The sequence below is a fragment of the Pelmatolapia mariae genome, linkage group LG7 (genome assembly GCF_036321145.2).
Source record: "Pelmatolapia mariae isolate MD_Pm_ZW linkage group LG7, Pm_UMD_F_2, whole genome shotgun sequence".
Classification (NCBI taxonomy): Eukaryota; Metazoa; Chordata; class Actinopteri; order Cichliformes; family Cichlidae; genus Pelmatolapia; species Pelmatolapia mariae.
In genome coordinates this window covers 15875892-15893434 of record NC_086233.1, presented here as the reverse complement: position 1 = coordinate 15893434, position 17543 = coordinate 15875892, and the positions used below count along the sequence as shown (strand labels likewise).

Here is a 17543-nt window from a genome sequence, read left to right as displayed (position 1 = left end):
AAGAAGGGAATGGACCCCACCTGTCCATGTAACTTCTTGTCAGTCAGTTATCCAGTTAATTTTGAGCCTTTGAGAATGGGGGACCCTCTATTTTTTTTTTTCTTTCTTTCTTTTTCTTTCTTTTTTTTGCAAAAGCCCTTGAATTAAAGCTGAAAGTATCCACTTCAAACATTGGCTGTTTGATTTAAACTCAACACTGTGGTGGTGTAGAGAGGCAAAACTTCAAAAACTGTGCCTTTGTCCAACAAATTATGGACCTAACAGTATCTGGCAGACTGCAGAGGGAAACCTTGTTTCACCATCCAGGTTGGAGAGCTATGAATGGGCAAATTAATATCGAAACTACTAATATAAGAGAACATGACCCTGCCAGATTAACACTTGTGATCATTTCATTTATTTAAAATCCTCGAAAATACATTGAGGGAGAACCCTCATTTTCAATAGCGCTGGAGTGAATAATAATACATAAATGTAGCAGTGAAAGCGCTCTTTATAGTGTGTGCACTCTGTGCTTTAGATCTTCACAGTCAGCCAATTTTTATGTGCAACAAAGGGTCTGTGATCAAACCATATTTTATTCTGGGGTCAATATGGTGTCCCTGTATTTTAGGGAAAGGCAAAATTTGACTTTTTTGGAAAACAAAATGTAAGTAGTTATTGCTGTGTGTCAGTTATAATGATTATTCTCCCTCCTGATTGCAAAGAGCTGGGAGAATAATTTAATAAAAACAAAAATTAGACATCAGAGGGTTAAGGCTACACAGGACTGTAATCACCAAGCATGCATATCATGTCTCCTTATAATAAGTAAGACTTAAAGTGCAGAAGTTCTTATCCTCACAATCAACAAAACGCATTAAAAACCAGCAAATGTTTTAAAAAATAGACAGGGGTACTGGCAGGCTGTTTATTAACAATTAAAGATGAAATTTTCAAATGAATTATTAATTATTTGTAATTCTTTTCACTTTAACCATTAAAGTGCGGTAAAAACAACTATTTAATAAATTAATAAATAAAAAACAATTTTGAAAAACCAACACACACACACACACACACACACGCAGATTTACATAGTTTGTTTCAACAAATGCATCATCAGTCCATTCAAGCATTTAAATGTGTCTTGATAGAGACTGGAAACAATGAGTTTTGGTAGAGGTTTAGTTTATATTTTCAATTGATGTTGGAAGAGAGAGTGAGTTAGATCACTTGATATATTTTTGCTAAGCACACACTCTGTGCTTTGTTTAAAAACTACATTGAATTGTATCCCTTTCTTCTAATAACCCTAACACAACCTGTCCAACATGACAGAGCAGCAAAGAATTTCCATAGCTGCTTATCTGACTTTGGTAACGCGTTTGCATATAGTTTGTGCTTTATCACACCATGGTATATATGATGTCACACATGATTCTTTTTTTGACACATTTAATATGAGATGATAAACATAACATCCTTAGATGATGTGTTTTTTTACAAGACTGCAAATGACTAAAGTTCAGTTCATTCACCACCCAGTAAAAGGGTTTATCATTAGAGTTATTAGAGTTATCAATGAGATAGTTAACTTTTAGTGTAGTACAGGTTTTCAGTAGTTTGGTCAGCACACTGTTATTTAATGCAGAAGAACAGAAGTCAAAAAGCAAGGAGGAAAGGAACCATAATGTAAGTCTTGGCGAGGAATAGGTGGCGTAACCTGACTGAATTTACAGCATCTTACCAAAATCTAAATGCATGTTGTATTTGTATATTTATATTTATGCAATAAGTCAATTTCCCTGTGGGTATCAATAACTGTTTGAGAAGTGTAACTGCATACTGTGTTTGACGCATCAAAAATGGGTGGTTGGTATTAACCAAATAGACTGACTTTGCTAAATGGGCCATTAATGTATGCATGCCTTAGCTTTAGCACTAAAGGCAACTTTGAAACATGAGACTGATCGGCACTGACAGTAATGGGAGTCTGACATAAACACAAACAGAGAGCTTTCTGTAGGGAACATATTCATATCCATATTCATACATTGTTATGCAGTTCCTGAAACTCTGAGGGGTTGTCTTGTCTAATGGATGAAACATTAGACAAGATACGGAGAAAGAGAAATTTACTGTGGGAGAAAAGAAAAGAAGAGACAAGCTAAATTATGGCATAGAAAGTTTAGCACCCCGAAGGCTTAAATGATTTTTAAATTGCTGGAAATTTGATCGGAAGGCATATTCATATTCACTCTGAGGACAAACCTATAGTTTGGATTTTGTAAGAAAAACAAAGGTACCACTGACCGGCATATAGGACAGCACAATTACTGCTGAACGGTACAACAACGTAATCTATTTACTTATCCCTTTGTGATTGCTCATTTTTCTAAACCTGAGGCAGACAGAGCTCAGCTGGATATTCCATGTAATCATCACTACCCACATTCTAGCCTCCCTTCAGGAAAACAACACACACGGATAAACTACTCAGAATGTTTTTAGGGAGTAGCATCAAATCTGTGTGCGCGTTAAATCTATCATTTTCTGCTTTTCGGTTGGAAATGGGCTTGGCTTAAGATTCTAAAGACAAGACAGCGTACCACATGCTCTGACCCGAGTACGATGACTTTATTTCTGTCTCTACTGAAGTGCTGTAAGAGAGCTTGAGAGATGGAAATGAGTGATAGAACTCAAAAGATAATTGAAGGACAGAGTGAAAGAAGAGGAGATAGGAAGGTGGAACAGAGGGGGTATCTGTGCCAATAGACTTCAGCTGAAAGCATGATACTCTGATTGAGAGATAAGAGAAAGAGGGGATAATAGGAGAAAGAGGACATTGGAAATAGAGAGGATGATTGTGGAGCAAAAGAGAGGCTGAAAATGGATACTACATTGGTTGTCTCGAGAAGGAGAGGATAGCAGCTCATGCAGATCTAGTGATGAACTGATTAAAGGAGAGTGTGTGAGTGCCCACTGCACACAGGAAGTATGGATATCCATTCCTGTTGATGTCCTGTCAGCAGACTGACCCCACTGCTGTGCATTGTGATCCTAGAAGTCAGCGTGATACCATCAGCCATGCACAAATTCACAACAAAGAAAGGAAGGTGCGGACTGGTGAGAGGAAAGCGAGGTGCCTCCGAGTCTCTAAGTGTCGCAAACTATTAGTTAAAGAAATGTAAGTGAAACAAATGAAGTGGCCCACTGAGTGAAAACTACTTATGTATGCAGAAGTGGTTCCTAATAAGCAGCCATGCGGTTTTTGGATAAACATAAACAAGGCAACTGGGGGAATGACACAAATAAGGACTTGCAGCATTTTAATGGCTGAATTATCATGATTTTTTTATGCATGAAGTAATGTGTCCCTTTGGTTCCAGGATTAAGTATGACACACACAGCTGGGACCAGACTGAAGATGTTGCTGGGAGCATGTTCCGCTTGTCTAGCAGGGTTCGTCTGTGTCTGGCCTTCAGCCAACCCTCATAGCCCCCACATGCTGAGATGCATGCCGCAATGTCACATCACACAAACATTTCCCCAAAGCTGGGTTCACATCAGACAGACGCTTTCCTAAAGCTATATCCATCCACCTCAACCCTCAGCCCACGCCGTGTCACCCACTAACTATGTACACAGCTGCCTCAGAAGGATCCCTCCGACAAACAGAATGCTGAAAATCCCCTTTTGCTGTGGCGTTAAGTACGACAGAGACATCCTGTGGACTGAGCTGAGCCGGACTAGTCAGGCCCTGTCGGATCAAGCCACTTGTAGTTGGCGCTGCCTGGCTCTCTTAGGGCCTCTTCATCAACTCAGCCAAGTCGAAACAATAGACTAAAGCTAGTAGGAAGACAACACAGGCCTCGTGCCAAATGCACTAAAAGAGAGACAGTGAAAGAAAGAGAGAATGAGAGCAACCCAGAACGGTACGTGAGCATCAGGATTGGTATGTCTCTTGTGAAGGCTAGATTAGAGATATATTAGTGTACATGATTAAAGAGGCAAGAGAAGCTTACTCTTCATTGAGGTCTGTTGTCAGGGCTTTGTGGTGCACTGTCAAAAGCTATTGGCATGAGCCTGAAGAGAAAGCAGAATGAGCACAGGAGGGAAAAAGTGGTAAAACAGAAATAAACGGGCACCTAGGGACATCCGCGTGCAGGGAAGTGAATGGATGTTAGTATTCCTGAATGCACCATCAGGACCAGCATGACTGAGCAGTTATTGGATAATTTCTCTAACATGGTGTCACTTAGTGGCATTTCAGGACACTTGAAAAAAGGGAATAGACCCTTTGATCTCTGCCTAATGTGGTGGAACCTTGTACTCGGAATAACTTTCAAAAGAACAGCCAGAGAGACAATACCCACCCTTCCAATTTGGGCTTTTATTACCAGTTTCTCAAGGATTTGTACACATTTGTGAGGGAAAGACATATAAGCATACTGAGATTATTTTTTGTAAGTTTGCTTTTGCATAATTATAAACAGCTTGACAGGGAAGACATCACTTTTATTTCCTTTCTTTTAATTTTTGTTTAATGGTGACTGTGTGCCAGAGAAAGGTGTTTTTGCACGAAGTCTGCAGAGCTGTAGCTCCCTTCACCTCAGAATAAATTTCGCCTGCTTTCAGCTTAAAATTTTGCATCAGGGACAGCAAACTGTTGGGTTTTTTGTTGGGTTTTTTCTGCTTCCCTCATCATTAATAATGATGAGAAGCTCTGCATTTGGAGCTCACATCCTCCACCGAGACAAGTGACCTATTACAATCCCGATCTGCCCCAAAATTTAATGAGTTCTTTCTTTCCCCATGTTCCACCTCCCCACCAAGTTTCATTAAATTCACCATTGTGGTTTGGTTATCTAACAGATAAAGAAACTGATCATCATCATGTTGCCTCAATAAAGAGGCAATATGACCACCCCATTAACTAGTCTCCTTACCTTTTAATTATTTTCATACGCATAAGCCCAGTGGATCAACTGGACCAGTTTTCTATTGTTCATGCACTGTAGTGTACTTTAAAAAAGCTAATCTTTCTGAATTCATACTCAGACAAAATAGTTAAATAATGTTACAGCATTTGGCTGGAATGAAAGAGAAGAAAACCACACTACTACTATTTTAGCCGCTCGTATTTTCTCTGTATTGACAATTGCATAGCTTACTCTTAGGTTCAGGGTGTACAGTCATTTGGCGAGACGTATGTTTTATGTCGCCGCAGCCCTGGCAACCAGCCTGATAAAAAAAAAGTCCATGTAAACATCAGCTGTGTAAACAACATTTAGCTCTAAAAATAGAAGAATATGCTGAGAAGTGGACCGCTGGTGAAGTCCAGGCTTTATTAATGCTGTATGCGAATGAGAAAATACTGACTTGCCTGACTCTTAACCTGCTACTCGGACGTTTACACAGAAACGTAATGCTGAGAGAAAAGGATGAAACTGGATTATAAAGAAGTAAAAAACAACACTGACTGCATGTGTGACGAGCTCTGCTGTGCCATCTGTGCCACATGCAGCATATTAGTGTTTTTGTGCTACAGTGTTATAGCACTACATATTAAATTGAACCCACCCCACCCCTTTCAGCCTGGTTGCAGCCGCTGGGATCAACAACTTTTTCTGGCTGTCTTTTCAACTTTGTTGTAATCATGAACCCACAAAACACAGAGCTGAGATGACATCCTTCATCTTGTTTTTGGAGTTGTTGCTGCTCTGCCAACTGCCAACATCACATTAGTGTTACATCTGGCTGCTAATAGAGAATAAAACCCTTAAAGGTATGTGGTGAGCAGTCCTTCTCAGAGATTCCCCAGAACAAATGCATTTAATAATTAGTTTTTATTCATCTCTGGCTCTCTTCCACAGTGTGCCATTTGCCCTGCCTCCCTCAACTTAACCCCAACCCATCAAAGCAGATGGCTGCTGGAAGTTTCTTCCTGTTAAAATTGAGTTTTTCCTTCCTACTGTCGCCAAGTGCTTCCTTGAGGAAGGTTTTCTGATTGTTGGGGTTTTTTCTGTATTATTGAAGGATCTTTACCTCACAGTATAAAGCGCCTTCAGGCAGTTGTTGTTATGATTTTGCGCTATATAAATAACAGCGAAAAATTTAATAGAACTGTGTGGTGTGAAAGTGCCTGCTGTATAGGCCGTGTAAAAGTAATAGTAGTAGTGTATGAATGGTGTATGTGTGTTTCCTGAGTTTTGAGTGTCAAAAGAAAACGAGAGGGTCAAAGGGAAACAAATCCACCTGTCCATATTAAAATAGCTGAATTTCAGTGACACCCCAAACTCTGCAAATTTCTCATGATTTGATTTGACACATTTGTCCCTCTCAAGGGTGCAATCATGTGTTTTTTATTTTCCTGCAGTTAAATGTTCCTCACTCTCACTTAATCAGGACTCTTGATTACGTCTCTAATTTGTAACAGTGGAAGGGAGGAGTGCACTGAGTGTGGGGGCTTATTGTACATAATATCAGCCAGTCATTGCAGAGGATTACAGTGTCTTCAGAGAACATTTCTGTTTAACATTACTTCATTAGGCTCTCTTTGATAACCTTTCATTTCCCATTATTAGTTTTCATTTAATCCCAGCCCATGTCTAAGCTGCCGTCTATGTACGGAATGATGGCAAAAGCCTGTGGAGAGACGACTCCTCTACAAGTGTAGGTCTGTGTAATTAAGCAATAAGCCACATGAGGCCAAGCTTTATAGTGATTTTTGAACAGCTGTTATGAGATATGCTGTTAAGTAATATTTGCTAGCTGTCTTATAAATCAAAGACGATCTGGCTTTAGGAAGTTTTTTAAGAAGTTATACTTTTATGGAAATCAAACTATTGTTGATTGAGTGTATACATCAGTAATTACTTTTCTATAAAGAAAATATTCTTGTATGTGGCGAAGTCACCCATCCCCATGCTGGATTCTGATTGCATGCCTACAGATAAGTAATTGAAAACAATGCATCCATACATCCCAGTGTTATTGCTGTCAGTGTAATGTCATTGATAACAGCCTCACAGTTTGCAATTATCTCTCCGAGAGTCATATCAGAGTTGTATTAAAATACTACTAAATGGAGACCCAATTATTTTTCTAGCAAAACACCAGCAGCCAGAGGAAACAGAGTATTAATGCGGCACTGAGCATCCAACTTTTGGCAATTTTTACAGCTGTCTTTTGCAGTTTTTATCATTCCAAGACATAATAGACCAAGAAGAACCAGCTCCAGATGGAGGTTTGTCAGCGAAAAAACTGCCTATGGTGGAAAAAGTCCAATTAGTCCATTGTTAGTTTGATGGCTTCATTGGACAACAGAATTCACTCCTTTGGTGTACTTCTATCCATGCAGCCTATCCAAGCAGCCACTGGCAAGAGTCAGTGCAGTTGTGTCAGGTTGCCGTTCATCACAAGGCTACCGCAGAGAGACAGACAACTGGCCATGCTGGCATTCATACTACCAGATGTAGAGCACCCAGAAAAAAACAAACAGAAAGGTCTCAGCTGACCAGAAAATTTTAAGCCAGTGCTCCAGCACATTGTTCATTTTGACACTACTATTAGAAAAAGTCAAACTCAAGAAGTGATGACATGAGATGCATCCGCTATAGTTACTGCACTTCATTTACGTTTCTATTGTAGGTCATTGCTGCTCCAGAATCTACCCTTAGGCTCTCATACTAGTTTCTTTCCAGGGGTGGGTCTTTGTTATTATCTTATTCCACACTGTTCAGGTTTAATTGCATGCTGCTGGGAATGACAACTTTGGTCACTAGAAACTGAACATTAGCTGCCCATTACTCTGTGTGCACATATTAATAAGTCTGTTCAAGCTGGATGGCTGAAATTGAGCTTTCTGCAAGGCTAGACAGACATCACACGTGTTGGGTGAAAGCTACAATTTCCTTGATACCCGATGAAGCTACCCTATTATACATTAATGGTCCAGGCTTGTCATCTTGCGTGCATGGTCTGGCATACTTGATATACAGCACTTTTATATTCTCATCTGTAGTCTCAGAAACTTATCTCATTATGGGTGCATCACAGACAACACACATCCACTAAAGAATGACCAGAAATGGACCTTTAAATGTTTTTAAAGAAAAAAAAACATTATTATGCTGTTCTTCAGAACAATAAGAAGCTCATGTGTTCCCCCTCTCAGTTAATGCTTCCGCTGGAAAGCATTTAGTGTCACTTCATTATAAATGGATTATGGTTTACAGGCTGTGTGAGAGAGGATATGAAGGCTCAAAACCAAATATATCTACCACAACAAGAACTTTGCACTGCTGCCCATCTGTTTGCAGGGCTAAAACTTGAACAAGGCTTTGTTAAAGTGCTGCTGGTGGCATATATATATTTATGTCAATAATGAAATGGTCTGCTCTGTGACTAAACCAGATGAAAGCATAACATCCAGCTACACTTTCATCCGGACAACATTTTAAATTGTTGTCTAAACAAAAATCCCTGAAATTGATTTGATTTGACAAGCAGACTGTCCTCCATCTCCTCCTGGCAAATGGCAGATCTGTTTACTGCTGATAATCTTATCAGATTCAAATTTCACTCATCATCTTGTCCCTGCAAATCTTCATCTCTTTGATTGATCATCCCTGCAATATAATGAAAGCTAATCTAAACAATCATGCGTTTCGCCTGCAGGGTTGAAGATCCGTGAAGTGATGATCAACGTGTCGCGTCAGCAGGTGGAGGACTTTCATGGCCCAGAGGACTACTGGTGTTTGTGTGTCGCCTGGAGTCACCTGGGAACTTCCAAGAGCCGCAAGGCAACAGTCCGGATTGCCTGTAAGCGAAACCATGTCACTTTGATACCAGCCTGACCTTACTGTGTCTGCGAAGGTTATTTGACTTTAAACCAGTGAGGGGATTATGTAGAAAGCATTCATTGTACATACGTAAGTAGAGAAGGTCACACATGAAACAATTGTGCATATATGTTTGTTTGCTCCTTCGTGCTATTCTTCTATAAAGCAGGCTGTTTATTCTCTTGCCTAGACCTGCGGAAGAACTTTGAGCAGGACCCCCAAGGCACTGAGGTGCCTCTGAATGGCATGATTGTGTTGCATTGTCGTCCCCCAGAGGGAGTGCCTGTGGCTGAGGTGAGGGCTTTCTTGCACTTCAAACAAGTAACGTTTTCTCCTGTGTTGCTTGGAGAGAAGCCGTCATCCGTCTGCTTTACTCACAGTATAGCTCTGTTTACGTGACATGTTGTTTTGTTTCTCTCCAGCCACAGCAAATCCAGGACACATCTGTAATTTTTTCTCTTCATTTCAGTGTAAACAAGACTAATACTTGATGAGCTGACACAATTACCTCATTGTCTCAGAATTATTCTGTTCAATTTGATCGTGCAATATGGAGGGAGTATTATGTGTATGTATCGCTAGCTTCTGTCTTTGCTGTGTTCTGGGTAAAAGGGTGATTAACTATGATTCATTAAGAATGAAATGGTCATGTATTCCTTTCCCTTTTGCTATCTTTGTCTGTTTTCTGAGGGTGAGTATTTGTGTATGAGCATGTCTGATAGAGAGTACCCGTCACTGCTATTTTAATTTTTACTATGAATATAAAATGAGGCTCTCATGGACAGTCCTGCTGAGTGGTGCTTCTGTGCTGTGATGCTGCGCGCCTTCGTGTGGAAACTCAGTAGGGTGATGTGTCGATATCAAAGCCTGCGTAACGAAGCATCTGAAGCTTTGCATTTACTTAAAGGGGCAGTCTGTGATCTATGTAAACAAGATGACAGCTCTGGCAGCAAATTTCTAAGCACAGGACTCGAACCCTACCATTACTCCCAAACTGATTGACATGCCTTTGCATAAACCGACCGATACGTTTTCTGATGCTAATGGATAAAGCTTTGTGGAGGTCAGTAATGTTTGCAAACACACTGACTTGTTTTTTAATCATAACTTCCGTTTGCATGTCTTCCAGCTCTTTTATATGAAACAACAGAACAGTTAAGAGTTGACATTTTTTTACAGTATGCATCTATACTGGCAGGGTCACTGACATGTATATTCCCAGTATTATATAGTATATATAACTATTTGTTTAGTTTTTGTCTTTTCTGAGCCACAGCTGTCTAATTCTCAGTTTTAGTATAGTGTAGTGTAAATAGCACTGAGATTTTGGACATACTAAAAAGAAAAGAAAATATTACATTATGTGTGATTTTGGACACAAAATTCCTCATCCCTGCAAAAAAACAAAAACAAACAAAAAAAAAAAAAACAGAAAATAGAGCAAATACAATTCCTGTCAAAATATCCAGACTTGGCTGTTTGAACAGAGCTGTTCTTAATCTGTTTGTCCTTCTCACTCATTGTTAGTCTTGTTAAACTTAGGAGTTATCTGTCTCCATTACAGGGAGCATCACCTTTCAGAAACAGATCCACTTAATATTAATTATTCACTAAATTATTCACTCATTCCTGTTTACAGGATTTAACTTGAGAAAATATGCTACATAGTAGGATAACATTAACTTTTATATCAGATAGTATTTGTTTGATTCATAGTTATATATGTTCTCATTAAGTAATATTTAATTGTAGAGCTTATTCATTGCTTCTGTTAGCTATGTAAAATATATAACATTAACATTACAACCAAATCACCTGTTATATTTCCACTCATAGTAATGAGACATTAATTAATTGCTTAGAAGAAGTGGTAAAAGTTCACATCAGTGACAGGCCCATAACATCTGCAGTTACCACAGACCATGGGGTGTCAATTAAATGTGGAAAGGCAAAGTGAGCCAATCTCCAATGTATTTTTTTTTCCACTTTGAGGGACCCAATTAAAATGAATATCAATGGAAGTGAGGGACACTGCTGATAGGGGTTAATAAATACCAGTAGGGTCCAACCATCAGCTACAGTACTATTTAATAAGGAAAGGGTCTCACTGGGATTAGAAAAATCATTTTTTACAAGTGTCCTAAGTCCAAAAAAGTAATAAGTAAAGATGACACCATGTTTTCTGATGTCTGCAGGCTTGAGGCAGTGTTTTGGTTTATAGTAAAGCAAAATGTCATCACTGATGTTATATCAGTGATTTCTGGAACACCAAAGCAGCAAGATAGTATACAAGTATGAGTATAAGATGATGTAACGGGGGTATTTTCAATTTTTATATTTTAAATCTTTCAAAGTTATTATTTATTAATATATTTTGTATTTATTACTTAATCAGCAGAGTTTTTATTCTTATTATTTTTATTTCGTCAGTGAATGTTTTATCAAAGCAACTGACCACATGTATGAATTAATAAAGTTCAGTGAAATGAAATGAAAAGAACAGGGGTTAAGCACTGTCTGCCATACTGAATATTGTTTACGGATATTTGAGAATTTGTATTGCTCAAACATTTTCTTTTGTGTGCTTCATTGTTATGTCGGTCATGTTGTGATCTGTCATATTAACAAACTGTTCTAAAGCCATTTGTTTTTTCAGAATCCAAATCGATGCTTTAGAATTCCTTAAAGGTGAAAATGGACTCCATTTCAAATTGTGTGTGTGTGCCCATGTGTGTGTGCGCGTGCGTGCGTGTGTGTGTGTGTGTGTGTGTGTGTGTGTGTGTGTGTGTGTGTGTGTGTGTGTGTGTGTGTGTGTGTGATGAATGATTCAGCTCACACAAATGGAGCATCGGTGTACCACGAGTCTCCCCGATGCATTGTGGTCATCAAACTCCTCATGCATTCATTAATGTGACTCCGGCTAACAAAGAGAATGGTTATAGTAAATAATGCAGTGACAAATCCAGCTCCCTCTAGTATGACTTGCACTGAGGGAAGAAAAAAAAACTACTGACATCCAGAGTTGGAGATGTGGCAGTAGTTTTTTTTTCTTTTTATGACTTTAGACATTGCTGAGAGCCTTTTTTGTATCCAGCACTGTGAAGGAGAGAAGCTCAAGCTCAGCTAAAGTTTGAGTTTTAAGGAATTGAGGTCATGCAGCATGATCTGTTAAACCCTGTTTGTATTCTGAGGGATATTTATTTTGGCCATGACATTTATCTGAACGTCCATACTCCCACATTCAGCTGGAAATTAATACTTGTGATGTTGAAGAAATGTGAACCGTTAATTTTTTGGAGCTGATATTAAATGCACAGTTGACGAAATGCGGATTTAATACGCTCCAACTTTCTAGGCTGTTTTAATACATTAATGCTTTACATATGACTGTAAAGCTTGAAATCCCTTTATGTCACTGCACTGTTCATGATCTCGGAGGCAATGCCATCAGTGAGGGAGAGGGAACTTTATCTGCATCTTGGTGTAACTAAGCCACCCGGGAGTTTACTGGGCTGCTGTGTAGGATGTTAATGAAAACCAGAGAATGCCATATTATCTGTCCCAGCAGTGACAGAGGCAATAATCTGTGCTCAATGCAAGTCAGACCACAGAGAATGGATCATAGTAAAACAGCTTAAGTCTGCTTCAGTTTATTGGTGACAAGAGTTTTAACTGGCTCTGCTTTTTAGAGACAGAACAGTTACCAGCACATATTATACTCAGCTGTGTTATGTTCAAGTCGTTACATTTTGCCATTGACAGAAGAAACAAAAATATTATGTCCTTACATAATATTTTTGTAATTAAATGTCACTTTTTCTCAATAAAACCAATCTTTTTTTGAATTAGTAGTTATTTAGATAAACTATTAATAGCACTTTACAGCTCGGTGATAACAGGGTAAATGTGGGGTAATCTCAGAGAAAAAGTCAACATTTAAGTAACAATGCAATAGTTTATTTTGTTTTTGATAGCAATATGGTAACCTGCTTACAAGACAGCTGGTATTTTTCAGTGTAATTTTGCATTTGAGTGCATTTTGAGTTTTTTTGTATTTTTGATTTCTTATATTAAATTGGAGATATATGTTAGTCTTGTTTTGCTATGTTCAATGCGTTTAGTTTTGCTCTTCCTCTTTGACATCGTTATGTTGATTTGTGTCAGCTGTTTCCCCATGTGTTTCCACTTCCCCTGATCACCTCCAGTGTGTATTTAGTCTGAGTGTTTTCTTTCAGTCTTTGTCAGGTCGTCTGTGTCACAGTCATAGAGTGAGATGGAGGACCCAATAACACACAGGGAAGGAGACAGGACTAAGGTTAAACAAAAAGTGAGCCGTTTATTATGGCTGGTAAACATGAATACAAAAATCAAGCAAAGACGAACAGGAGCGACCCTAAACTGAAACCTAAACTGGGAAAACTAAACTATGAACTGTGACTAAACTGTGGTAACTATGAAAACAGACATGAACACTGTTCTGCCACGGAACATGTGAGAAACTGTGATGAGAAAAAACAAGAAACACGACCTGAGCAGAACCATGGAATACATGGGACTTGAAACAGACGACCTGACAAAGACTGAAAGAAAACACACAGAATAAATACACATTGGGGGTGATCAGGGGAAGTGGAAACACGTGGGGAAACAGCTGACACAAATCAACATAATGGCATACAGGAGAAGAGCAAAACTAAGCACACTGAACATAGCAAAACAAGACTTTCAAAATAAAACAGGAAACAAGGAGAGATGTAGACATGACAACTAATAATAGCAACACAAGAACTTATCTCCAAATACAATATAAGAAATCAAAAGTACAAAAATAAACTCGAAATGCTGGGTCACAGACATTATCCTAAAGGAATAAAAACTGGATTCTTTCACTTTACAGGCTGATATCAACCTAAAACCTTCAATATCACATTAAAATTCTCTAGTAAGGTTATACTATATAACAAGTATAAAAATATTGTGACTTCTCAGATATACTTGCCCTTTTCATCTCTGTTTAAAACTATGAACTTAACCATGTCTGTGAAATATAAACCTCCCTTTTTCTGTTTCATTTCATGATAAATGAAAATTGGAAATACAAAAATTGGAAAGAAGGAAAAAAAAAAAAAAAGCTAAATAGTCACTTTCAGTGTAATATTCATGAGTTAAGCTTGAATACTGTGGCAGTTTTACTCTACAGTGACACCACTGGGATCTGGGATTTTAATAAAATTAAGGATGCCACATATTAAACTAAACATCTAATACATATAATCTAATACATATGTGTTTGCCTGAAGGATGTTTACATTTATTGATGAGTAAATACATGATGCAGTTGCTACTGCAATCTCACTGTGAACACAACTAAAGAGCTTTGCAGGGGAACAAAAAATGAAAGGCTGACATGTTTTAACAACCTGACCACATGGCAGTGAAGCACAATCGTCTTCTAGTAACTGACAATTCTAAGATATTATTCCTTATATTATTGTGCTATTCTTTATATCTTAACATATTGTATTGTTAAATAGTCTAGTTAATGTTACTGTACTGTAACCCACATAATTTCCCTAGGGATTAGTAAAGTATTCTGATTCTGATTACATTATAAACGTCAAAAAGGAAATTGTTGCTCATATTTTTTTAAAGCAGTTAACAGTATAATTGCCAGTATAATGCCAACTTTCCCTTAAGAAGGCAAAATTACCACTTGTGCAGAAAAGCTTTAACTTTGTGCATTCTTCACATTATAAACTTTAGATACTGAAAAACACATAGACTAAACTGTCTTTATACCAACTTTAACTTAACCATCTGTTCAGCTTTACAGATGTCGGCTAGATCTAAAACATGTTGTCATTTAAAATACAGCAAATCTATAAAAAGTGTCATGTTACTCAGTATTGTTCACAAGATTCAACAAAATCTCAACCAGCTTTATTCCCATGTAAGTTAGGTTCTGAGTTGTCTCATTTTTCTGCATTTCTACTTTTTTCACAATGTTGTCAATCCCTGAAGGTTCAACTCAGTGTTTTACAGAGGAATTGTTCATAGATCACTCACAGACAACACTTTTTCTAGGTGTAAAAGTAGAGAAAAAAGATTTCCAAAATCTTCTATGAAATCTTTAAACTCTTAAAATGTCAAGAAAACTAAACAAGAATTTTCAACATTGCTATACCCAGTGTTCAGATTTATAGATTTATAAAAGAGTTTCAAATTTCAGAAAAAAGGGCAAGTGAGTAATTATGCCTGTATTGTACATGTTTGACCAGAGAATAAGCAGCAAAAATCTTAATGTTGGAGAGATTAAAAGGTTAGCAGCTAACTAAAGGAATAAATCCTTTTCAATTATTACCCACCCAAGTATTCCCAAGCATTCCAATCATCAAGCCACTCAAATCGAGATATAAATATAATTATTAAGTGATAAGCATAACGTTTCCAGAGATGGTGAACAGATAATCCAAGAATGCCCTGAAATTTTAGCCACTTCTGCCTCCAGCACAGGCGTCCATCAGATTTGGAGGACTCATTTGTTTAATGTGCTTTCATGAAAGACATTGTTGCATTGAGAAAAGGCCAAACATGACTGAGGGTAGGCTGAGAGGGTGCAGGCATGAGTGAAGGGAAGGGGGGGGTTAATGAAGCTCAACCTTAATTGAATCAGATGGTACAAAACTTACTGCAATGCTTTGTAATTGTCTTCATGTCGCTTTCACTTCCCATTTAAATGACTGTAAATGTAGGTCATTACATCTGCTTTCAGAATAATCAAGTGTTTAGGCCAGATGCTGAGGGGAATTGAAATGACTTCTCTGTTAAGTTTAAGATGATACCTTTCTGCAAATAAACACAGTTCTCCAGGCTTGCCGGATCTCTCACCTCAACATCTTTACACAGCTTGAATTTATCAGAAAATGAAGCTCTGCTGCATGCTTCGTAGACACCCTGCTGATGATGTGATGCTGCTTTCCTGACTTTATTTTATTTGCTTTCTCATCCAAGAGTGAAAAAGAGCAAACTATGCTGGTACGTCTGAGTGACATGTAGAGGTCAGGACGGTGACCTTGACACCATGCCAATAGACTGCCGGCGCTGCTAGGTCAGGTGTTCTGTGTTGCAACACTAGTTGCTGCTATCTAAGTGGGACACATTTGCCAATTAAGCAAATATGTTTCCTGTCGTCCCCGGGCGCTGGCTTATCAGGCTCATTTGAGTGTTCCTGCCATCTCATCAGCATGTGCATCTCTCCATAGTTTTTGACTCTAGGACCAACAGAGAGTGTCTCGCACTCCAGGATTATACTCTTCCTTAGACTCCTCTCTGAAAGTGAGGGAGGGTCAGAATGACACAGATTAATCAAAGCAAAATCACAAGAGGAAAAACCAACCAGAGAACAAAGAGATTATTTTAATTTACTTCACTGTAAGAATTTCCTGAGATAAAGGTGCTAAAAAATGAAAAGTCACCACCAAAGAGGATTCTTCTCTGATCACAGAGAGGATAAAGAGATAATTATTGGTCAGTTTTATTGAATAGTACAACAGCTGCTGTTTAATGGTTTAATTAAGTTTCATCTTTCTGTTCTTATTTTGTACTTTCACAAATCTCAGATGCCCTTTACCAGTGTGTGAATGAGTCAAACACCATCACAGTTTAGAAATTATGATAATGTTAACATGAAAAAAAATCATTACATTAATTTCTCAGTCTGCTTCTTTTCTATTTTAGTTGCCTGTTAAATTCTTTCCACAAACACAAACACCCACACTACTTCTAAAAGTGTACATGTGCATCTTTTTTTTTTAATCACATATAACTTTAAAAATCTTAAGTGTAAGTTAAGTTAAGAAACTAACATATATATAATGCAACTGGCACACACTGATTCAAAATGAAAGCACATGCCTTACAGCGAAACAGTATGAAACTTGGAATCATTTTCTGAGACAAACAGCGACCTAACAAATTCAACGGCATTGCAGAAAGGATGAGAGAGATCTATACACCAGTAATCCATACTTTACCACTCAAACATGGCTTACACTCTATCAATACCACCTAAAAAGAATTGATTGGAAAAGTTTGTGTAAGAATGGTTGTAAGAATGAGCTAGGAAACCTAGATGTCCACGTCATCCTCCTTCATCTCAGTTTTATAAATATTATATTATACTGATCTGTGAAATGGCAGTCAGTACATTTTTCTTGTTTTATTTCTTAGTATTTATATTGTATATTAATTATGTTGAATAATTTTCATTTTATTTTGTAATGCACTTGTGAACACTGGATATTTGTCTACATAGACCAGCAACCTACATAAGTAAGAAGATGAGAAAAGGGAACCAGTGAAGGAATACAATTAAAACATACTTATATGTGAGACCAAAAGTTTAAAAGAACATGTATCTTTACAACAATGCAGTGTTTACTGTAAAATTAATTTAATAACAGCCTTAGTTCTGTGAACTAACCCATATGGAAAATATATATATAAATCTTATAAAGTTTGTATCTGTCTTGTGTGAAACTTGTATGAAAAGCATACAAGAGGGAAAACTGATATAAGATTCCTTGAAAAATTATATAAATGAAACTTGTATGTTTTGGATACTTACTAAAACAATATATGAAAGTAATGAGAAAGTGGCTACTTTCATGAGTAAATCGTATAAGCCTTATATGATTCACTATATGAAGTAGGCCA

At 37.8% G+C, this 17543-nt stretch overlaps 1 protein-coding gene across 1 annotated transcript in view; it reads left to right on the top strand.

The window, feature by feature from the left end:
- The window catches only part of LOC134630644 (netrin receptor UNC5D-like), a 168834-nt gene that overhangs the window by 112260 nt on the left and 39031 nt on the right, over window positions 1-17543 (top strand). The window contains exons 3-4 of the mRNA XM_063478114.1: window positions 8665-8808; window positions 9019-9122. Of these exons, the coding sequence (XP_063334184.1) occupies window positions 8665-8808; window positions 9019-9122 (248 nt within the window). The remainder of the gene's footprint in view (window positions 1-8664; window positions 8809-9018; window positions 9123-17543) is intronic.